Source organism: Mesoplodon mirus (genome assembly GCF_964341445.2).
Source record: "Mesoplodon mirus genome assembly, chromosome: 2".
Lineage (NCBI taxonomy): Eukaryota > Metazoa > Chordata > Mammalia > Artiodactyla > Ziphiidae > Mesoplodon > Mesoplodon mirus.
Genome location: NC_138977.1, coordinates 178,351,787 through 178,376,218, shown reverse-complemented (window position 1 = coordinate 178,376,218; position 24,432 = coordinate 178,351,787). Strand labels below are relative to the sequence as shown.

At 49.0% G+C, this 24,432-nt stretch overlaps 1 protein-coding gene across 2 annotated transcripts in view; it reads left to right on the top strand.

Annotated features, from left to right (window-relative positions):
• The window catches only part of GRID1 (glutamate ionotropic receptor delta type subunit 1), a 678,013-nt gene that overhangs the window by 450,666 nt on the left and 202,915 nt on the right, over positions 1 to 24,432 (top strand). For both annotated transcript variants that reach the window (XM_082629921.1, XM_082629922.1), the window contains exons 6-8: positions 3,292 to 3,462; positions 20,483 to 20,644; positions 22,387 to 22,506. In XM_082629921.1, coding sequence (XP_082486047.1) covers positions 3,292 to 3,462; positions 20,483 to 20,644; positions 22,387 to 22,506 — 453 coding nt within the window. The remainder of the gene's footprint in view (positions 1 to 3,291; positions 3,463 to 20,482; positions 20,645 to 22,386; positions 22,507 to 24,432) is intronic.

The window sequence follows — 24,432 nt, the reverse complement described above, 5'->3', positions numbered from 1 at the left end:
CCTTGATGACTTTGGTGAGGTCAGTGGAGATCACACAGTATATACACATTGTCTTGTTTCTTCTGCTCATCAGCAGCACTGTCTGGAAGGAATGTTCAACTGGGGCAGAGGGGAAGTTTGTTCTCCATGTGGGTTGTGTCAATAGGCTGCTTGCATTGCCCTCTGCACCCTTAGGAAGGCCTGGAGTTTGGTCCTGTTCACAGTGGTCCAGAGGCTGACCTGGTGTGCAGCCTGGAGGCAGTGCCTGCCTGACAGTAGCGAGCAGAGTGGGAGCAGATACCTGTGTGCAGCCCAGTGGTACTGAAGGGACATGGTAGGGCCAACAGGACAGAAGAGGGCCTGGCATGAAGCTGCCGGAACTGATTGATGATGCAGGCTTGGAAGTCTCCAAGGGAAAGATACATTCCTAGGAGAAGAAGTGACCCTTTTTCTTGCCTCCAAGCAATCCAGGGGAGTTGCTTCCATGGATTCTTAGAATGTGATTGCAGCTATCTCTGTACTAGATACTAAGGATAGGCCCAGAAGTGTGGGGAGGTAGGTAGGAGTGCTTTGGCAGACAAGACTATGTGCTTCGACCCCGAGTGAGTGGGTGAGAACTGGGCCACGGGAGATGGGAGGTCTGCAGAAATCCATCTGATCCATACTCTGAGGAAGGCTTATAGCAGCTAATGGGTTGGAAGAAGCTGTACCAAGTTCTCATCTCTGTCCTGGATAGGCAGAATTGAAAAGGAATAGTCTGGAGATCAGGGCTACTTGGGACAGGGACCCAGGCCCCTTGATTAGGTCCTGGCTGCCCTGGCTTCTTTAGCTACTCACACCAGGGGCTGCTGCATGTGGCCAGGGAAGGTGAGGGTTACACCTATTAGAAAGGTACTGTGTTCCCCCATCAGCCAGGTCCCCTACAATTTCCAGGGCCCTTCTTGGGGCGCAGTAGGGAGGGTTCAGTGCCACTGACTCTCCCATCGGGAAGTTGAGGGTGCAGGAGAGGTTTAATAAAAGAACTTCTATGGTGACCTCTGCTATGAAGAGTAAGCGAGAAAAACAAAAGGTTTGTAACATATCCATTTCCTTTCCAAGGTGTGCTGGCTTTGATAAACCCCCGTATGCATAATTCAAATTACATTCTTCATGACCTCATGATTTTTCTAGGTTAAAAAAAAAAAAAAAAACCCTCTCCCCCACCGCAAAGGCCTCTATATTCCTTCTCCAAGTAAAGCTGACCACTCCACTCATTGCTCTTTCTTATAGTTCTACTTACTATTAGGTCAGAATATGATTTTTCTCATCCTCCTATCCTATGCTTGGGGCAAGGCCTCCATTAGCAGGACAGCTAAGAGCAGAGCACAAATGTCCAGGCTCAGCTACATTCTCTGCTTCGTTTCCTGAAGCCCAACTGGCTCCTGAGCCCGTCTCACTTGGTGGTCCTATATGAACATTCTGCGATTTCCTCACCATTGATTGTCCGTTGTTCCCAATCCAACAAGATCATTGTCCCTTAAACAGACTCTTGTCTGAAATACAAAGTTTAGGTGGCTTAAAGCCAGATTCAATAGGTAATAGCACTTTAATTCTTTTGAAATGCCTGCAGTTCTGCATACTTGGGAACCACTGATCATTCTAAAAGGATGCAATTCTTAATTTCTTCCTTTCTCCCAGATCTAGCATATGGCTACAACTGACCAGTCTACACATTCATATTGAGTACCTAGGACATTCCTGAAATACTTTGTTTACTCTTATACCCTTAAACATGTTATGTTCTTTAAGTGATTTTGAAACTCCTGATCATTCATTTCTAACCTCATTAGGTCCATTTATACCATCTCATTGTCTCAACTCTAGACTGTGTCACCTGCAAGGAGGAAGACTTAAGACCAATTTTAAAACACAGTTATTCACAGTTAAAATCTTGACTTGCAACCAACACTGATGGAGTCACTTCTTAGAACCAGGGCTTTCTTAACCTGACTCTCTCCCACCACCAAAACCCTTGGTAAATGTCCATTTCTTGTAGTTCCTGTGTTGATCTCAGACATGGAGCTGTTTTGTTCCTCCCTAATCCTCGCTCCATACAGCAGCCAGAGATTTTTTAAAATGTAAATCTGATTGTGACTTGTTGGTGCATAAAGTCTTTCAAGGGCTTCTCATTGTCTCTAGAGAGGTTGATTTAGCGAGATTTACTGAACCCCACACCCACATCTGGCCCAGGACACAGATCTCACGCTGCCTTTGACCGTCCCTCCCCCCTGCCCCCTCCCTAGGTTGGAGGGGCACCCTGCTGCCTGTACCGGAATAGGGTACCACAGGGTGCCACCTGTTGCCCACATCTTCAGGAGCACGGCCAGCAACTCAGCTCTGCACTGCCCTTCCCCCTCCCCCCCTACCTGCAAGCACTTTGCCAAACAAGGTCATCCTTCAGGTTCAGCTTCAGCACTAATTCCTCACACAGGCCTCATCCTGGAAAGAGCTCCCCTTAGCGTTCTCCCTTTGCTATTTCTATGCGTGAGCGTGCTCATTTTCAATAGGATAATAATAGGATCTTCCTCATAGAATTCCTAGGGTTGTTGTGAGTACCAACTGAGAAAATGTGTGTAAAGAGCTTAGCAAATGGTCTCATGTGGAAGCATGATGGGTTTCCTTTGCCCCTAGATTTCCATTTCCATATGACATCACTCAGCATATTTCATCCTATGATGAGACCTTGAGTTTTATCAGATGGGATTAAGCCTGACTCATTCACTGCTATATGCCCAGTGCTCAACACAGAACAAATCACAGAGGAGCTGTTGGGTAGATTTTGTGCAGTGAATGAGTGGACATATTTTTAAAATTTGTATGCAAATCTTTAAAAAAAATCTAATTATTAAAGAATTAGGGGAAACTCATTGCATTTTGGTCAGCTGTGCCAGAGAAAACCAGTTTTCCTTGTCTAAATCAGGTAGATGACTCCCAACAGGAAATTTAGCCTTTAATTCCAGCTAGTGCCTGTTGTGACATTTGACAGCACTGGTTCTTTTTGAGTTTGACTCCATGGAAGCCAGTGCATTGGTTTAGCTGCAGATACCTTTTCCTGTCCTTCAGGGAAGGTGTTGAGTAATCCTGTTTGCATTTTAGGGTAAGCAAGTATTATTTGTAAATAAGCAACAAATGAATTCTTTGACCTTGGGCCCAAACTCATAACCTCTTTGGCATCAGCTATTTAGGCTGTAGACCTAGACAACTACTGGTGAGTCTTTTGCAGAGATCATGAGTTCACGAGTCAATGGTAAACATTTCTGGTTATCTTCCCAGGAAATCAGTGACCCAGAGATCCTGGATCTGGTCCACAGCGCCCTTGGCAGGATGACCGTGGTCCGGCAGATCTTCCCATCTGCAAAGGACAACCAGAAATGCATGAGGAACAACCACCGCATCTCTTCCCTGCTCTGCGACCCCCAGGAAGGCTACCTCCAAATGCTGCAGGTCAGTGCTTGCCTCCCAAGCTCCCTCCAGGAGGGAGTCTCACTTGTACACTTGGCCTGTCATGGTCAACGATATGCCTCAGCTCTGACTGAGTGCTCTTGCTCACCAACTTTAATAACTAGAACTCTGTCATTTGCTGAAATTGAAACCAGTCAGCTGGGCAGTGCCTCTAAGCACATTAGCAGGCAGTTATGGCCATTGTCAGCAGACAGGACATATGAGCTCACTGGGTGCCTCTAATATTTAAAAGTTGCATGCTTAGGGAGTAAGGAGAGTCCTGTCTCTTAGGCTTCTGTGATGACTGTTTTGTGGGGCATGATTTCATCTGGCAGGACTGGGGGTAGAGCCTTCCTGCGGGGAGTCATCATTCTGAACCTGTTTTAAGTTCTTCCGTGTAGAAAGTCAATAATATGGAAACAACTGGGAACTGTCCCAGTTCATCTTCTGAATGCTGAGGCTTAGGTCAACCAGAACATGCTGGATTCCCAGCTGAGCAGGGAGGGGCAAAAGGGTAGGAGCATCACTTGCCCACCTGTTCCATTCCTTCCAAGATGAGAAGTACAGTGTGTATGGTTAGTTATTCTGCCACTCTCTTGACATAGGTGCAATCAGGGTTAGCTCCTCTTGGGCCTGGGAGGAGGATGTGGAGCTGTGCACCTGTTGTGAGAGGTGGTTTTCTCCCTGGATGTTTGGGGGTAACAGTGAAGCACTGTGGAGACTGTCTTTTGGTAGCCCGGCATCTGCATCTCTACTAGGAATATAGCACCCAAGAAAACTTTCATTTGACGCTTGGAAATTTTTCCCAGTTGGGTTTGTGAAAAGTGCTCAGAAGTTTGTGCATGAGATACGCTTGCCACTCAGCATTTGAAACTAGTTACACCTTCTTTACTTAGCCAGGCGTAAGGATTGTAGGGCAGAAATGGGCTGTATCTGCCACCTGAGTATCAGTGCCACCCCAGAACATCTTGGTATCATCTAATCAGGGGGCACATGTTTTGCGGAGGGGGGTTATTAGAATCTCTGGGGTAGGCTGGGTACATGTGTGATTTGCCAAGGTACCAAATCCAGTCTATAATCTTATATGTGGGGGGGGGTGCGGGGAGAGGAAACACGCTCCAACAGGCGGCAAACACTAGAAATATGTTCTTGGTTGATAGGGAAACAGAAGACACTGAGATTTTAGCTGGAGTAACTCCCTCTTCCCCAAAGTCCATGGCTCCGGGGAGCCATCACAAGGTCTTTCTAAGGTGGTGAAGGGTTGACCGAGAGAGTGGACCAAAGACCTCCACAGGGCCATGGACTTGAGAGCCCTGGGCATATGAGCCAGACATGGAAGGTGCTTAATGCAAGGATTTGTGTTTTTGGATCCTGCCGTGACCTGTTCTGCCTTCCTCTCTTCTGGAGTTTGGAAGAAGAGGTGAGGGGCTCTCATGGTGCCTCTGTATTTACCACCCCACTCTCCGTGTGGATGCAAGTGCAGTGCGACCATGTGGCCCAGGCGGTGTGTGCTCATCCCCACCCGGGGCAGGACAGGGAGGTGCCGGCCACTCTCTGTGGGGACCAGACCACAGGAGGGTCTCACTCCTAGGAAGGTCTCCCCAGGTTCTCTCTCCTCAAAGGGCTTCATCCTCCTCCAAACGTACACCAGCCCTGCTGCGCCCTGCCCCGTATCCCCCATCCATTTTTCCTCAGTTCTTGCTCTACCATGCTGCACTCCTTCTACTCCAGGAGAAAGGAGGGCTGCTTCCCGTTACACCAGCACGTGCTGCCCTGATGGGGTGGAGGGAGAGGAGAAAGTACTTCCTGTCTAGGTCTTGATTACTCATTTTGCCCTGGGCAAAAGGCTTAGGTGAGCTCTTTGGTTGCACATCAATCACACTGGATACAAAGAATCTGTCCTGGAGGCCAAGAGAGAAAAGGAGATTGATGGTAGTATCGAGGAATGCAGTAGAGGGCTTTCTGAAATGACACACACCCATTAGCAGGATGAACAAAGCCATGGCTCTGAGGTGGGTGGCTAGTCATCATCAAGTGAGGTCAGTGCACTATTGAACCTAGAATCCTGGCCACCCTACCTCTCTTTGTTCCTTCTGAGACCCAGGCACTACATAAAGTGCAAGATTTAAGAGTGACATCATAGAGATCTTGTAGCAGTAGTAGCAGCAGTAGTAACAGTAGCAGCAGTAGCAGTAATAGTATCAGAAGTCACAGTAGCAACCGTAGTACCTGTAGTAGTGGTAGTAATAGTAGCGATAGCAGTAGTAGTAATAGTGGCGGTAGTAGTAAGAGTGGCGGTAGCAGTAGTAGTAGTAGTAATAGTAGCGGTAGCGGTAGTAGTGATAGCGGCAGTAGTAGTAAGAGTGGCGGTAGCAGTAGTAGTGATAGCGGCAGTAGTAGTAATAGTAGCAGTAGCAGTAGTAGTAATAGTAGCAGTAGCAGTAGTAGTAAGAGTGGCGGTAGCAGTAGTAGTAGTAGTAATAGTAGTGGTAGCGGTAGTAGTGATAGCGGCAGTAGTAGTAAGAGTGGCGGTAGCAGTAGTAGTGATAGCGGCAGTAGTAGTAATAGTAGCAGTAGCAGTAGTAGTAATAGTAGCAGTAGCAGTAGTAGTAAGAGTGGCGGTAGCAGTAGTAGTAGTAGTAATAGTAGCGGTAGCGGTAGTAGTGATAGCGGCAGTAGTAGTAAGAGTGGCGGTAGCAGTAGTAGTGATAGCGGCAGTAGTAGTAATAGTAGCAGTAGCAGTAGTAGTAATAGTAGCAGTAGCAGTAGTAGTAAGAGTGGCGGTAGCAGTAGTAGTAGTAGTAATAGTAGCGGTAGCGGTAGTAGTGATAGCGGCAGTAGTAGTAAGAGTGGCGGTAGCAGTAGTAGTGATAGCGGCAGTAGTAGTAATAGTAGCAGTAGCAGTAGTAGTAATAGTAGCAGTAGCAGTAGTAGTGATAGCGGCAGTAGTAGTAATAGTAGCAGTAGCAGTAGTAGTAATAGTAGCAGTAGCAGTAGTAGTGATAGCGGCAGTAGTAGTAAGAGTGGCGGTAGCAGTAGTAGTAGTAGTAATAGTAGCGGTAGCGGTAGTAGCAGAAGCAGAAGCAGCACTGGCAATAGTAGAAGTAGTAGCAACAGCAGCAACGGCACAGGAGGCAGCTTGCTTGGGTTCAAATTCCAGTAACTCTAGTTACTAACTGTTTATTATTATTTATTTCTCATTCTCTGCCTCAGTTTCCTTCTGTGTAAACTGGGGACTAGAACACTACCTACCCCTCAGAGTCATAATGAAAATTAAAGGGGAGAACACATAGAAAGCAATTTGAACAAGGCTGAGCTATTAACAGTACCGCTGTGGGGGAGGGAGCCAGGTGTGTTCAGGGTTTCCACGGAAAGGCTGAACGTGGCCTCGTTATTTTTTGTGTGATGTAGTCCGCTCCCTTCTTGAGCATGCTCTTGGAAAGCCTCACAGTGGGTGGATCACAGGTGATCCCACCTGTCCAGCCCCTGATCACCAGCATCCAGCACCACTTACTGTCTGCATCAGTCACACAGGAACTCAGTCATCGCTGCCTTGTGTGGGAGAGGAGAGGCCTTGTCTTTGCGACCCGCTTAGCTCTTCAGACAAGACCCCGCTCCTTGGAGACTCTCGATAAGGACTGATGGGGTGGATCTGTTAAGAATGCAGGTCTTAACATAAGTTAAACTGTCTCTAGAAGCCTCTTTATAGATCCATAAATAAAATACGTTATTAAAGCAATCTATCTCCATTCATTGCATCTCCTTCCTTGTGTGGGCTACGATGAGAGGCAAACGTGGATTTATTTACTCATCCTACCCAACAACCATTTGGGCAGATTCATCTCACTTACAAGCCATTCCCTTCAAGTTTCCTCAGTAGCTATTACCACTTCTTTCTTTCTTAAAGACGGTGTAGAAGGCAAACTAATTTCTACTAGCCTCTAGCTGTGAGATTTATGGAGAAGATTCTAACATGTTTAGCACAACCAACTGAAGGAAAAGAAAACAAAACAGCGTTGATGTCGTGGATTATTAACTTTGTCTTGATGAAATTAATGAAAATCCTTTTGGAAATGGAACCCTCAAGTCCATCTTTAGTTCCTCCCCCAGATGGCTGCTCTTGGGATGATAATTCTGGATTAGAAGTTTTCAAGTGGACCCTCAAAAACAGGGCATTTTTACAGGATCATTCATCTCTCCGCTTCTGTACTGAGCTGGCCTCAGAAGCTCCATCTTCTTCTATTAGGCCTGTGGTCAGGGCTTTCTGTGCTCCAGAGCCAACCAGGCACTGTTATAGCAAATGATTTTGGTTCCTATTTAGTAAAGAGAACGTCTTTTGGAAGAAAAGTACTTAAATAAGTGGCTTCTAGTGGCTCCAAAAGTATTGCCTTTGCCAGTGTGCAGTGCTGTTGTTTATTTTTCCCTACAAAGCACTGTCTTATTTGGGTGTTTCTGATTCTTGTTTTCTCGACAAGTTAGTTTAGGGCCTGTCTTACTCAGCTAGTAATAAAAGTGACAACCAGACCTTAAGGACCCCTGAGACTTTGCTCAGATTTCATGGGTAGCCTTGGTCAGAGATGCATCTTTAGCATCCTTGGTCTCCAGAACTGCATTGCCTGGTGACTTCAGGGCTATAATTGACCTAACAGACACACTGTCACATTGTTACCCCATTTCTATTCAAATGTGTTTCCAAGGCGGTACAGGCGAATGAGAGAAGCTGTGTTGTCTGGTCACTGTGAAGCCTGATCCTTGAATTAGGCTGCAGGGGCTAATGTGGTGTTATTATAAAATGCTCCCTCAGGTTGGAATTTCTCTTCTTTGTGCATTTTAAAATTGTGGAATGGCTTGATAGATGGAATCACTCCTTCCTCGCTCAATCCATTAAAGCATTTCACCCCACCCCTTACATCCCTGTTTCTGTAAGGCTTTCTGGACTCTTCCCTAGCTTACAAGTTTTTTGTCAACCTGCCTGTAGAATTCTTTCCTCTGGAGCAACACTGAGCCTCCTCACATCAGAGCTACCTTGGACTTCATGTCACTTTCTCTGGTTTTCTTGACCGTAAAGACCCAGGTGGAACATGTAGGGACCAGACTGGGGAAGCGTGATCATCGATGCCTTTGTCAGGGCCAGTTGAACAGGTGGTCTGCTTGGGTGCAGCTGGTTGCAGTTCTGGCCACTGGAGGCCAGAGAGCCTTGGGTATAGCAAATGCTCCTCCACAACTCTCCCCCCTCCCCGCTCCTCGGATTCAACATGAGCAGAGATCCCCATCCCCTTGGCTCTCTGCCACCATCGGCTCCCTCCTCAGGCCTGGCCGTGGCGCCCTCTCTCAGGACGGGCGGGCTGGCAGCAGGTTGGCAGAGAGCTCTCGCCTGGAGATGGATTTCTCAAGCTGTGACATCTGGGCATCAGCTTGTCCTCCCAGCTGGACCCTCTGCCGGCTGCTTGTCTGACTTCGCTGGACAGCTAGAGCCTGTCTGAGGGTCTGGTCAGAGGTCAGTTCCTGCTGTTTGCCTCTGCGAGGTCTCCCTGCACTTTGATTGATTAATTACTTTGCTTGATTAATGACGGAGGCAAGAGAAAACTGGGCTCTTTAGAAGCCTGGAGGAAATGCAGCCTTTCTTAATGAACACGTTTCCCACATTTTTAGCTTTGGTGTTGGGTGGATAATGGCCTGGTGGCGAGATGCAGCTGGCCCGTGTGGCTGTGACCCTGGCATGCCATTCATCTTCCTTTGCCTTCCAGGATGATTTGTACCTTGCTAATGTGGATGCACAACAGTTCCCTGGGCCCCTGGAGTGCAAGGGAGGCAAGGCTGGAGCACCCTGATATGACTTGCCTCAATTCTCAGATTTACTGTGGAGAAACGTGCACAGAGCACTGGGAAGGCAGACAGCCAGTGACCTAGCAGGGCCGTCATCCTCCAGGGCCTCTCCCTTCCAGCCTGACGGGGGTGGGCATAGGTCTCAGGCCGCTGAGGTCCAGATAGGATTGGACGTGTACAGGTCTGAAGAGCTCAGCACATTTCACAGGGGGCTTCTATTTTCATTACTCCTGGCCCTAATCCTGCCGCTAGGGACTCAGTAAGGAAGTAAACAAATCATCTGAGCTTCTGATGGGGCTGCCTCTACCTCACCCAGTACCGATCCAGATGGGAAATCAATGTCTTTCCTGGTTTCAACAAGACAACAAATCCAAGTCTCGGAGATGGTGTCACATACGGTGGAGGTTGAGGTGGGACTTGCGCGTTGCAGCTGCACAAACAGCCTCTAAGTTTCGAAGTCTTCCCAGAGAAGGCTTGTGTGCTTCTCCACAGCCCCACCCCCTCCACCCAGGGCCTCATCCTTTCTCCACATCTTGCTAGCTTTCCTTTCCCTATCCACCCTCTCTTTTCTCCCTCTGGGTCTTGACTCCAAAGTAAATTCTCCTCATTTTCTCATGAAGATCAATTTAACAATTTTACTGGTAGCCTTTGTTCCTGCTGACACAGGTATTTTCCTAAATAAAATATAGTTACTGATGTAATGGGGATTCTGGGTGTTAACTGTTCAAAAAAATGTAATCTTTCCATCCTTGGTCCTCTGGCTTCATGTGATTGGTCTTTAATTATCCAGCAGCCAGGAATGTCTGCCTGGGTTTCTCAACAGCTGAAACCCCAGTCAAGAGCTCATGGCTGAATTCTCTCTTCCAATTTCCTGCAGATGTGAGGACCTTTCTCTTTTTATTTTCTTTTTTTTAACATCTTTATTGGAGTATAATTGCTTTACAATGGTGTGTTAGTTTCTGCTTTATAACAAAGTCCGTCAGTTATACACACACATATATCCCCATAACTCTTCCCTCTTGCGTCTCCCTCCCTCCCACCCTCCCTATCCCACCCCTCTAGGTGGTCACAAAGCACCGAGCTCATCTCCCTGTGCTATGCGGCTGCTTCCCACTAGCTAGCTATTTTACAGTTGGTAGTGTATATATGTCCATGCCCTCTCTCACTTTGTCACAGCTTACCCTTCCCCCTTCCCGTATCCTCAAGTCCATTCTCTAGTAGGTCTGTGTCTTTATTCCCGTCTTACCCCTAGGTTCTTCATGACCTTTTTTTTTTTTCTTAGACTCCATATATATGTGTTAGCATACGGTATTTGTTTTTCTCTTTCTGACTTACTTCACTCTCTATGACAGACTCTAGGTCCATCCACCTCACTACAGATATCTCAATTTTGTTTCTTTTTATGGCTGAGTAATATTCCATTGTATATATGTGCCACATCTTCTTTATCCATTCATCCGATGATGGACACTTAGGTTGCTTCCATGTCCTGGCTATTGTAAATAGAGCTGCAATGAACATTTTGGTACATGACTCTTTTTGAATTATGGTTTTCTCAGGGTATATGCACAGTAGTGGGATTGCTGGGTCATATGGTAGTTCTATTTGTAGTGGTTTTTTGGGGTTTTTTTTGCGGTACACGGGCCTCTCACTGCTGTGGCCTCTCCCATTGCGGAGCACAGGCTCTGGACGCGCAGGCTCAGCGTCCATGGCTCAGGGGCCCAGCCGCTCCGTGGCATGTGGGATCTTCCCAGACCGGGGCACAAACCTGTGTCCCCTGCATCGGCAGGCGGACTCTCAACCACTGCGCCACCAGGGAAGCCCCTATTTGTAGTTTTTTAAGGAACCTCCATACTGTTCTCCATACTGGCTGTATCAATTTACATTCCCACCGACAGTGCAAGAGTATTCCCTTTTCTCCACACCCTCTCCAGCATTTATTGTTTCTAGATTTTTTGATGATGGCCATTCTGACAGATGTGAGATGATATCTCATTGTAGTTTGGATTTGCATTTCTCTAATGATTAATGATGTTGAGCATTCTTTCATGTGTTTGTTGGCAATCTGTATATCTTCTTTGAAGAAATGTCTGTTTAGGTCTTCTGCCCATTTTTGGATTGGGTTGTTTGTTTTTTTGTTTTTGAGCTGCATGAGCTGCTTATAAATTTTGGAGATTAATCCTTTGTCAGTTGCTTCATTTGCAAATATTTTCTCCCATTCTGAGGGTTGTCTTTTGGTCTTGTTTATGGTTTCCTTTGCTGTGCAAAAGCTTTTATGTTTCATTAGGTCCCATTTGTTTATCTTTGTTTTTATTTCCATTTCTCTAGGAGGTGGGTCCAAAAGGATCTTGCTGTGATTTATGTCATAGAGTGTTCTGCCTATGTTTTCCTCTAAGAGTTTGATAGTGTCTGGCCTTACATTTACGTCTTGAATCCATTTTGAGTTTATGTTAGGGAGTGTTCTAATTCCATACCTTTACATGTACCTGTCCAGTTTTCCCAGCACCACTTACTGAAGAGGCTGTCTTTTCCCCACTGTATATTCTTGCCTCCTTTATCAAAGATAAGGTGAGCATATGTGCGTGGGTTTATCTCTGGGCTTTCTATCCTGTTCCATTGATCTATATTTCTGTTTTTGTGCCAGTCCCATACTGTCTTGATTACTGTAGCTTTGTAGTATAGTCTGAAGTCAGGGAGCCTGATTCCTCCAGCTCCATTTTTCGTTCTCAAGATTGCTTTGGCTATTCGGGATCTTTTGTGTTTCCATAGAGATTGTGAAATTTTTTGTTCTAGTTCTGTGAAAAATGCCAGTGGTAGTTTGATAGGGATTGCATTGAATCTGTAGATTGCTTTGGGTAGTAGAGTCATTTTCACAATGTTGATTCTTCCAAAGCAAGAACATGGTATATCTCTCCATCTATTTGTATCATCTTTAATTTCTTTCATCAGTGTCTTATAATTTTCTGCATACAGGACTTTTGTCTCCTTAGGTAGGTTTATTCCTAGATATTTTATTCTTTTTGTTGCAGTGGTAAATGGGAGTGTTTTCTTAATTTCACTTTCAGATTTTTCCTCATTAGTGTATAGGAATGCCAGAGATTTCTGTGCATTAATTTTGTATCCTGCTACTTTACCACATTCATTGATTAGCTCTAATAGTTTTCTGGTAGCATCTTTAGGATTCTCTATGTAGAGTATCATGTCATCTGCAAACAGTGACAGCTTTACTTCTTCTTTTCCGATTTGGATTCCTTTTATTTCTTTTTCTTCTCTGATTGCTGTGGCTAAAACTTCCAAAACTATGTTGAGTAATAGTGGTGAGAGTGGGCAACCTTGTCTTTTTCCTGATCTTAGTGGAAATGGTTTCAGTTTTTCATCATTGAGGATGATGTTGGCTGTGGGTTTGTCATATATGGCCTTTATTATGTTGAGGAAAGTTCCCTCTATGCCTACTTTCTGCAGAGTATTTATCATAAATGGGTGTTGAATTTTGTCAAATGCTTTCTCTGCATCTATTGAGATCATATGGTTTTTCCCCTTCAATTTGTTAATATGGTGTATCATGTTGATTGATTTGCATATATTGAAGAATCCTTGCATTCCTGGAATAAACCCCACTTGATCATGGTGTATGATCCTTTTAATGTGCTGTTGGATTCTGTTTGCTAGTATTTTGTTGAGGATTTTTGCATCTATGTTCATCAGTGATATTGGCCTGTAGTTTTCTTTCTTTGTGACATCCTCTTCTGGTTTTGGTATCAGGGTTATGGTGGCCTCGTAGAATGAGTTTGGGAGTATTCCTCCCTCTGCTATATTTTGGAAGAGTTTGAGAAGGATAGGTGTTAGCTCTTCTCTAAATGTTTGATAGAATTCTCCTGTGAAGCCATCTGGTCCTGGGCTTTTTTTTGTTGGAAGTTTTTTTTTTTTTTTTTGTGGTACGTGGGCCTCTCGCTGTTGTGGCCCCTCCCGTTGCGGAGCACAGGCTCCAGATGCGCAGGCTCAGCGGCCATGGCTCACGGGCCCAGCCGCTCCGCGGCATGTGGGATCTTCCCAGACCAGGGCATGAACCAGTGTCCCCTGCATTGGCAGGTGGACTCTCAACCACTGCTCCACCAGGGAAGCCCTGTTGGAAGATTTTTAATCACAGTTTCAATTTCAGTGCTTGTGATTGGCCTGTTCATATTTTCTATTTCTTCCTGGTTCAGTCTTGGTAAGTTGTGCATTTCTAAGAATTTGTCCATTTCTTCCAGGTTGTCCATTTCGTTGGCATAGAGTTGATTGTAGTAATCTCTCATGATCCTTTGTATTTCTGCAGTGTCAGTTGTTACTTCTCCTTTTTCATTTCTAATTCTATTGATATGAGTCTTCTCCCTTTTTCTCTTGATGAGTCTGGCTTATGGTTTATCCATTTTGTTTATCTTCTCAAAGAACCAGCTTTTAGTTTTATTGATCTTTGCTATCGTTTCCTTCATTTCTTTTTCATTTACTTCTGATCTGATCTTTATTATTTCCGATCCGACCGATACCCGAGCCTCAGCTCCCAGCCCCGCCCGTCCCGGCGGCCGAGCAGACAAGCCTCTCGGGCTGGTGTGTGCCTGAGGGCACCGGTCCTCTGTGCGGGAATCTCTCCACTTTGCCCTCCACACCACTGTTGCTGTGCTCTCCTCATCGGCTCCGAAGCTTCCCCCCTCCGCCACCCACAGTCTCTGCCTGCGAAGGGGCTTCCTAGTGTGTGGAAACCTTTCCTCCTTCACGGCTCCCTCCCACTGGTGCAGGTTCCGTCCCTATTCTTTTGTCTCTGTTTATTCTTTTTTCTTTTGCCCTGCCCAGGTACATGGGGAGTTTCTTGCCTTTTGGGAGGTCTGAGGTCTTCTGCCAGCATTCAGTAGGTGTTCTATAGGAGCAGGTCCACGTGTAGATGTATTTCTGATGTATCTGTGGGGAGGAAGGTGATCTCCGCGTCTTACTCTTCCACCATCTTCCTCAACTCCCGATGACCTGCCTCTTATGTAGGTATTGACTTTGGAAATGCAAGCCTTGCCAGGATGCCCCCATCTCATGGGAGCACATAACCCAGATTCTGACTACAGATGGACAGTTCCACATGGAATATACCCATGTGGAGGTCCTGTTCCCTTTCCCAGGGTGGCTTCTGTCCTCCATCACTCCTATTCTAAGAGGCATCCTCTTTCCAAACACTTTGACATCTGTTTACATCAGTGTTTTTTCCTAAGAGCAGATTTAAAACTATTCACTCAACATCCATTAATTCCACAAACATCCCTTAAGCACTTATTATGGGCCAGTTCTTATGTTAGACATTTCACAAATGTTGTCTCTCCGAATTCTCACAAAATCCAAATAACTTGAGAATTTTAATCTCCATTTAGTAGCACGTTCCAGTTATGAAGAATGGCATATGCAAAGGCCAAGAAGCCAAGGAGAGCAGGGGCTGAATTTAGTGTCTGAAGCAAGGGGTGAGAGGCAAGAAGTGTTTGGAAATCAATCATCAAGGAGGGCAGCTGCAGGGCACCGAGGCTTGGGGTGCAGCCCTTGGAGATGTGACAGGGCAGGATGTGCATCTGAGAACGACAACTCGGTGCAGGGTGGAATTGGAGGGCCTGGGCTGGGAGACGAGGTAACCATGGGTTACCATCTCCCCAGGGAGAAATGAGGGCATCTGAGCTATGGGGTGGCCATGAGAAGTGACCATGTAGAGAGGATTTAGGAAGCTTCCCTAGGGGTGAAACCCCTAAGCCTGGGCAGGGGACGGGCAGCCGGTGACAGTGTGCAGGGCATGGCACCTCCCACAGGTACTGGGCTGCAGCTGCCCCTAGTCACATCCTGCCTGCCTTCTCCTCTCCCCTGTACACCTGGGTGGTCTTGCTGCAGGACTGGCTGTGCCCCAGGCTCCCGTGGCTGAGCCAGCCCTGCAGTGCAAATGTCAGGCCTTTGAAGTGGGCCAAGCCACTTCCCTTTCAGGAACCTGGGTCAGGGTATTGTAGAGGCCCTCACTCTGGGCCTTCCTGTATTGGCAGCTTTTATAGAACACCCCGGGAGCAGAGAAGTGGGCTTTTCCTCAAAGGGCAGCTCTGCAACACTTCAGAACATGCAGACCTGAAAGGCCCGGATCAGGCCCAGGGGGCTGTGGCAGTCGTGACCTTGCTGCCGGGCTAGGAGGAAGCCAGGGACATGCACCCAGGTGAGCAGATTTCAGGCAGTGCTGCGATGTGAGACTCAGGGCTGATCCTTGCTCAGTCTTTTGACCCAGAAGCTACAGAAGCCAGATATGACTCCTGCTTGCCCTTGAAAAGCTTTCGGACCAAGGGGCGTTGGAGGAGAGGGTGAGTGGTGGTGGAAGATAGAAACTGCTTTTCACGATAGTCCCCACACTTCTGTGTGCAAGACCCACACTGGGCCCCAGCCGCCAGCGATACCCCTGGACAAGCTCTCAGCTCATCCACATTGAAGTCAGGAGCCTGCTTGGGTCCTTCATTTCCCCTTCCATTCCTTTCTGTCCCTGTTACCCCCCAAAACAGAAATGCCTGCAAAGAGCTCAGGATGGTACTAGGCACCCAGGGTTATCACCATCTGCATTTCACAGGGCGGGTAAATCAGGGCTGCCCCACTGCACCTCTCCAGGGCCACTCACTGATCACACTGTATTTTATTGTCATCAAGATAAGGCTAGAGCTTTCAATGACTTGTTCAGCATCACCTCGCAAGTAAGTTCAAGAGGAGATTTAGTTCACCCATACAGTGAGCATTTATCAAGCATGTGCTGTATCCATGTGCTGCTGTCCACTCTGGGGATTCAGCAGTGAGTGGAGCTGGCCCAGGTTGTGATGAATCCGAAGCTCTTGCTCATCCTCCCAGGGCCCCAGCTAAGCTCCCCACATGGTAGCGTAAGAGTTGTACTGTAGGGCCTCCCTGGTGGCGCAGTGGTTGAGAGTCCGCCTGCCGATGCAGGGGATGCGGGTTCGTGCCCCAGTCTGGGAGTATCCCATATGCCGCGGAGCGGCTGGGCCCGTGAGCCATGGCCGCTGGGCCTGCGCGTCCGGAGCCTGTGCTCCGCAACGGGAGAGGCCACAACAGTGAGAGGCCCGCATACCGCAAAAAAAAAAAAAGAAAAAAAAAAAAAAAGAGTTGTACTGTATGACAGCAAAAGGGGACCCTAGCATGCATCTCTAGGGTGGCTAACTGAACCAGCTGGGCCCCTTGCAGCTGTGTACCCACTTAGAATGGGGGCCACAGGCTCCCAGGAAAGCCTCTCCCAGCTCTGGCTCTTGTCTTCCTCTGACTTTACTCCATCTGGCATCTCTGACCTGGTCCCAGGTCTTTTGCTGTGCATCTGGGTCTTTCCTCTGCCATGCCCTTGGCCTCGACACTTGGCCTCTCTTTAGCTTCTCAAGTCTGCTCTTACCTGAAATGCTTTTTTACAGTCTTTTGTCACTTTAGTGCTGCAGTGTTCCTAGGCCAGCCAGAGCCCAGGGCTTCTGCCAGCAGAGGGATGAGGTGACAGTGTCTGCCCTGCTTGTCTGTCTTTTGCTAGTTAACTCTGTGCTGGACCTCATCTGAGATGTGAGGGAGAGAGGCAAGGACTCTTTCAGGCCAGGGCCCCTTCTCTGACCCTGTGACCTGTAGCTCCAGCTCGGGCTGTTTGCCCCTCGAGACCAGCAGTGAGTGAGGGTCCATGCAGCTGAGAGCCTCTGTCCTTCTACACTTCTCTTGGCTCAGGGACCTGGCTTGACCAAGCCGGGACACTGGGACACTGGTCTTCACCCACCCACCGTGAGGAAAGGCTTGTCTTATGTTTGTCAGGACCTGGAGGAAGCCCCAAGCGGAGGCTGCCTTTTTACTATATGTTCTTGATCTTTTCCCCTAAAAGTCCCTTCTCTGGACAACCAGACTGTGAGGGTAGCATCCCTCCCTTTGTATACCCACCAGTGCACCTGGCAAGTCGCCTAAGTGAGGATGCTGAGGTTGGTGGAGCCACAGATCGGTACTGGAGTGTTAGCTTCTGCCAAGGCAGGGAGAGGTATTGAGAGAAGGGGCAGGAGTGAGTGGAGAGATGGAAACAACTCCAAGTTGACTCAAGAAGGCTCAAGCAGACATTCTGAGCAAGCTATAAATGAGAACCAGATTTCTGTTTAAACAAAGGAGGTACCCTCTCAAGTCAGAGTTGGAAGCAGAAAATCTCTTTTTCTTGCTATTTTGTATGTTTTCTCTTTTTGTGAACCAAGATCAATGTGTACATTCTTAGCAGAGATCCATCCATCCATCCATCCACCCATCCACCCATCTTCCCCACTCACCCCCACATACCCATCCATCCAGACTCATCCACCCATCCAGCATGCATCCATCCATCAAACATGCATTAAGCACCAACCGTGTGTCTTGGTTGGTGCTGAGTTCTAGAGATAGTGAAAATATATAGACCTGGAAGAGAGCATTGCTCAAACCTGTTCTTCCTTTGGCCTTTCTGAGTCACATCCTGTTTTTTCCTCTTCATGACAGGCCTTTCTGCATTCATACATTTGTATCATATGAATCACTTATGTCATTAAGTACTTTCATTTATTGTGACTAGAAGTGCTGGAGGGAAAAAAGGAAATTCCACTGGGCGCTAGTCTGGGCCACTGCAGGGGAGGTGTTGCCCCGTGTGTGTGTGAATGCACGTATAGGCGGGGATGTGGGTCAAAGGGTCCCAGCTGGTTGAATAGCATTGGCTATGAGTGGTTGGCCGGGAGATCCACAAACATCTTGAGAAGAGAAATCTTCACATCATCAAGGACTCTCAGCTCTGAGTTATCCTTTTGGAAGAAATAAAATAAAAAATAAGACCAAGCCAACTCTAAGTGGCTTACATGCTCTTAGAACACCTCCATTATCGGTTTGTATTTCAGAGGGGAGGTACACATGTCAGAAATAATTTTGCAGTGGTAGAGGCTCCTGAGAGCTGGGGGCTGACAAGAGCAGGGAGTGGGTTTGTCTTTCTCATCAAGGCAATGATCCCCCAGGGTTCAAGGAGTGGGAGACAGTGTTCTGTCCTGTCTGTTCCCTGCAGGACAGGGGGTGAATTCCCAGTGGTGGGAGTGATTCCTCTCTGCTGTCAGGTAAGCGCCTGTGTAGTGCAGGACCCTGAAAAAGGTCACTAGGCACTGACATGCCTGCTTCCCTGTGGCCTCAGGACCTTGTTTAAATCAGCAGTGGTCGGTCACGCCAGGCGTGCTCCTTTCCATCTTCCACCTACCAAATGGGGAGGCGTCAGACATGCAGGCCTTAGTGACATGCATCCCTGTGCCCACTGCAAGGACACCAGTTGAGGGTGGATAGGACAGGGCTGTGCAGGAATGGTCAGGCACAGGGACATCCATGGAGGAAGAGGTCAGCTCTGCTCAGACATGTCACAGCAGAGATGACCCCCGGAGGTTAGCATGAGTTGGGGAAAGGGCACAATGGAGCAGATGTGTGCGATGCCCTGGACCAGCTCCTTTGGGCCACCTCTGATTTCAGTTGCAGGGGACCGTTACTAACACCCAAGTTCCTGTCTGGGACTCTGCTTTGGGGGTATCCCATCTAAGTCTTGTGAGGAAGGGGATTGCAGGCCGAGAACAAGATACGGAGGTGTTGAGAGTGTGAGGGGTGTACTGGGGAGCAGTGGGAGGTGGCTGGACTTCTTCCCACAGCCCAAGGATCCTATTTGATCTTCCCAGGAGTCCTGTGAGGCCAACATATTCTCCTATGTATATCCGGCGATTTTGTTTTTCTGAAATATTTTTAGCAGACACCTCGCTGCTGAGGTGTGCAGAGAATCACCCCCTTGACCCACTTTGGCTAACGGTTGTTTGTGCAACAGTTACCCGTGAGGGGTCACAGACCTGACCGAGGATGGGTGTTACTTCCCCCCGCCACTTCATGCTCCGTGACAACTCCTTGGAGGAGCAGGGTGGGGTGCGGTGGTGGTAACCTCAGGAAGCAGGGCTGCCCTCCTCCCCACCAAGGGCTCTTGTGACCACTGGAGTCCAGGCTCATGCCCATCCGGGTCTTAATCATGGTCATGAGGGTGGCCCAGACCTGTCCCACCCCTGCATCTCACCGCTGTGGTGCTGCTCTTCTCACTGTTACTACAAACTTTCCCTTACTACCGTGCTCTCGAGAGTTCTGAGAGGGACTGTGTCTCCTCTAAGATCCAGCTCTACTGTGGACAGCTAAGCAAAGGAGTAATTCTCAGAGGCTCATGGTTGCATATTCCAAATGCGTCCCCTAGCCAGCAGTGATGTCACTGTAGTGCAGGCTCCGTGGCCTCCAGAATCTCACACGAGCTGCCGGTGTCCCTCAGGCCACCATCTGCCCTAGGCCTGTCCAGGGACCAGAGTGGTCTTTCTAAGGCACAGATCTGATTTCAGGCACAGATCCTAAAGCCACCTATGTTGTTCCTCTTTAGCATGGCCCACAAGGTCATGGTCCCTGCCTCCATACTGTCCCCGCCTCCATACTGTCCCCTTGATGCAGACAACTTGAACTGTTTTCAGTCCCTCTAACCCAGGGGTCAGCCAGCTGTGGCCCACTGTCTATTTTCTAACTAAACTTTTCTTGGCATATCCTCTGTGTCTGTACCATTTGGAACAGCTTTCCTGCTAGAACAGCATGGTTGAGCAGTTGCAAAAGAGACCGATAAGGCTCACAAAGTCTAAAATCTTTACTATCTCGTCCTTTGCCGAAAATGCTGGTGGAACCTGCTCCACCTGGCCCAGCTTCTCTGCACCTCCATGCCTCTTCAGATGTGGTGCCCTGCCTACAATGCTGCCCACCCTTTATCCTAATCCTTCTAGACTGAGCTTTATGCCCATCCTTCCCTCCATCCTTTGTTACCTGAGTGTGATGCCCCCTCCACAGTCTTACATAGAGCTGTGTCCAAGCCTCAGTCATGGCTCTGATCGCACTGGTTCTGTTGATGTACAGATCCACCTCCCACTCTAGTTCCTGAAGCAGGGCCAGGTCTAATTCTACTCAGGACTCCAGCACCTGGCTGGGTGCTTGGATGACCAACTGGAAGTCGAAAGATCATGGCCTAGGTATTGGGCCCCACCTCTCAGTGTTAGCATCGTGGGTCACTCTAGTCCTCTGCTGGTTTCTCCCTGTCCCTGGAAATGCACCAATGGAAAGGGTTTCACCATCTTTGTCTTTGCAGATCTCTAACCTCTACCTATACGACAGTGTCCTGATGTTGGCCAACGCCTTCCACAGGAAGCTGGAGGATCGGAAGTGGCACAGCATGGCAAGCCTCAACTGCATCCGCAAGTCCACCAAGCCATGGAATGGAGGGAGGTCCATGCTGGACACAATCAAAAAGGTGTGTGGGGCTTCCCTGGTGGCGCAGTGGTTGAGAGTCCGCCTGCCGATGCAGGGGACACGGGTTCGTGCCCCGGTCCGGGAAGATCCCACATGCTGCGGAGCAGCGGGGCCCATGAGCCATGGCCGCTGAGCCTGCGCGTCCGGAGCCTGTGCTCTGCAACGGGAGAGGCCACAACAGTGAGAGGCCCACGTACCACAAAAAAAAAAAAAAAAAGGTGTGTGCAAGGGGCACCCCTCCAGGCCAAGGCCAAAGACAAGCCCCTTCTCACACCCCCACTCTCTTCCCTCTCCAGGAGGCTGAGCTCTTTCTGTGGTCACCCAGCCAGGTCCCTCCCAGGCCTCTCCCCTTGCCACTCTTCCTGTCCCGGCATCTGAGGGCTGGTGAGCTAGGGTTCATGGATACGTGTTATTATTACCTTCATTTTATATAAGGAGATTAGTATCGGAGAGGTTATGTAACTTGCCCAAGATCACAAGTAAGTAAAAAAATGGAGGCAACCAGCTTGCTCATGCCTGCCAGATACCCCACTCTGCAGGCTGCCACTGTCCCCAGGAGAGTTTGTCTCAGTTGGCAGTGCACGTGCTACTCAGCAGGACCTCACCTTGTGTGTGTGTGTGCATGTGTGTGTGCATCCCCGTGCATACATCGGCGTACCTATGACTTGGTGGATTTCGTGTCACACCTTAGCATGTAGGACATCATGTGTCCTATATGCTCAGGTGTGACAGTAAATCCATCAAAAGACTGGATCTGAAGTGAACTGGGTAATCCACAGAAGACATGTTAGAGTGAATTGGCTTTAAGAGGCTTCGAAAAGACATTTAGGGAAATCTATGGTGTCAGGAGTCTTAGTCACAGTAAATTCTGCATGGTTTCCATAGCAGGGAATGGAGTCTGATGTTGGTTTGAATCTGCTGCCGCCCAAGCCCGAGCGGGGGCCTCTCTGGGGCCAGCTCATTCTCTGGGACTCTCCCCACTTACAGTCTGTGGGAGATCAAAGCTGGATGTGACCCCCCACCCCAGGCTTGAAGAAAGAAAAGGGCTCAGCACAGGCTCACTCAGCCCCTCTGCCACCTGCTACTCCAGAGGCCACAGAGCGACCAGAGAGAGGCGCAGGGCTGGCACGCCCCTACATCCAGTGTGTGCCAGACACCACGCTTTGTACACATTTTCTCCTTCGGCCCTTGCAGGCTCTGTGATGTGGTCTAATGAGCTCCAGGCCGAAGCTGGGAGATGGGAGATGACTTGCCCGAGGTGGCAAAGCCAGACTTGAGCTGGGTTTTAGCCCCCAATGCTCACGCCCGCTGCCCTGCCACTTCCCGCCACCTGGGTGAGATGGCTCTCGCTGACCTTGGCCTTCCCTCTTGGCTCAGGCTAAGGTGAGCCCCTAGAGCAGGCTGCAGTGAAAGACTGTAAGCTCCAGGAGGGTGGGGACAAAAGCTGCCCCTCTCCAATCTCAGGGCTGGCACGGTGTGTGGCATAAAGCAGATGCTCTAATCACATCAATGGCATGAATGATGGGGACAAGCCTAGGAACTTCCCTTGTGACCAAGGGCCTAGGACGTGTTGGTCCTGCTCCGAGGCCCCAGGACTGCCGGCACCTCTTTCCTTATTACAGTGCATCCATTGTTTCCCAGACGTTGGCGACCACTTCCTTTTTCTTCCTTGCCTTTGGGGTTCCATCCCCTACCCGTCCACGTTTGCCCTACCCTCTCATGGTTTTTCCTTCTCTCTCGCAGGGCCACATCACTGGTCTCACAGGGGTGATGGAGTTTCGGGAAGACAGCTCGAACCCCTACGTGCAGTTTGAAATCCTGGGCACGACCTACAGCGAGACCTTTGGCAAAGACATGCGGAAGGTAAGCCTCGGGGCGCTCACCTCCTGCTTCTCCTACCGCCATGCGTTGGGCCTGTGTTCCAAGCAGATGGTAACCGGCACGAAAGTCCCCCCTCCAGTCTGTCTCTGCAGATGCTGCTGTTGACGCTGGTGTTCGTGGGACATGGTGGGGAGGAGGCTCCAAGGGGTTTCGGACAGAAAGTGCCACAAATTCAGCTCTGAGTACAGCAGGGGCGTCTGGTGCCAGTGGGTCCTGCTGCTTGGGCCTGGAGGACCAGCCTTGTGGTCCTGGACAAGGCCAGAAGGGGCAATGTGTTTTCCTGGAGTCGCTGGAATCAGCCCAACGTCGGGGACAGGTGTGCCTGTTACTGAGGCAGGAGGCAGAGGTTACGGCCAGAGAGTGTCCCCGATCCAAGAGTGAGGCAAAGCCATGGCCAGAAAATGAGCTCCGCAGAGCATGAGAAGCAGGCAGTGCAGGCGCCCACTGGAGACACAAGTGAGAGACAGGTGAGCCGCAGAGTTCAGGGTGGGCTTTGACTTGCTTTTATTTGGTGCTGATGCAAGTGGCAGGCCTGGGGACTCTTTTCAGTGATACTTTGTCTCTTCCTCCCTCACCCCATGGGGGGCATTTTCAGAATTGAGGTCTGGCGAGGCGGCCTTTACCCAGAGTTGGAACTCCCCAAATTGAAGGGGGGGAGGCCTGTGAAGTCAAGAGTCGAATAAGGTGTTAGGACCAAGAGGTCAGTGTGGCAAGCAAGGGGATGGAACAGTTATCCAGCAAGGGACCTCAGATGTGGTGCTTACGAGCCAGTGTGGAGCCAATAGTGGGGGTGCAGGTAAGGTCAGTTGCTGGCTCTCCAGGGATGCTCTCCCACAAGTGGCCTGCACAGGAAGACCACGTGCTTGTTGGAGCCAGAGATGGGAGCACCCATGATGTAAAGGAGTCCCAGGGCTCCGTCTAATCAGGAAAGCACTAAAGCATGAGCTGGTTGGCATAGACTCAGGCAGAGGCTCCTGCAGTCTCTCTCTCTCTCTCTCTCTCTCTCTCTCTCTCTCTCTCTCTCTCTCCCTCTCTCCCTCCCTCCCTCTCTCTCTCTCACACACACACACACACACACACACTTCTATACATTTGAGGGGGAGACATCTCTACTCATGATAGTGTGCTGGAGATGAAGGGTATGGTGAGTTCTCAGCAGGTGGGATAAACCTCTAATAGAGAGCCCTCTAGCCTGGCCTCTAGCATTGGCTGGGGGCGGCAGAGGGGCAGGAAGGGGTTACATGATGTTGGGGTACTGAGAATCTGGATGAAGGCATTCTCTGGCTGTGCTTCTTGAGGACCAGATGGAAGGATGCATGTGTGAAGTCGTGGAGGGTGTGAGAGCTGGAAAGCACGGGGGGAGCACTCATCAGTTAGAACATGGGGAGGAGGCCTGGCTTGCTAGGGAGAGGCTGGGTTGGCTGGGGGGTCCATTTGTGATGTGGGGATGGTGGACTTTCAGCCCGTTCTGTGACAGAAAGTATAGTCATGAGTTGGTCAAATAATAAGAAGTTCAGTAATTGGTTGTGAGACAATGGTGACACCCAAGCTTTGATGACATTTGGAGCTCGGAAGATAGTTTGTGGCATAAGAAAGGGGGTTAATGACTATGGTGTGAAACCTTGGGAAGCCAGGGTGTGGCCTGCAATGTCAAGGGTGTCAGAAATGACCTGTGATGTCTGTTAGGGATGCCCAAAGCTGTGAGGTTTGGTGGGTGGGAGCCTGGGGATGGGTGGTCAGCGTTGGTCTGGGTCATTCATGGCTGCAATAGAAACTGGCTTGTGTTGGGACTCCCACCTGGCCAGGGGAAACCAGGACCAGGGAGCCCTTTCAGTCAATCTGGTATGAAAGGAGCTGCCTGCCTCAGTGACCATTCATATTTGCCACAGTACTTGCCTTCATCCCCAA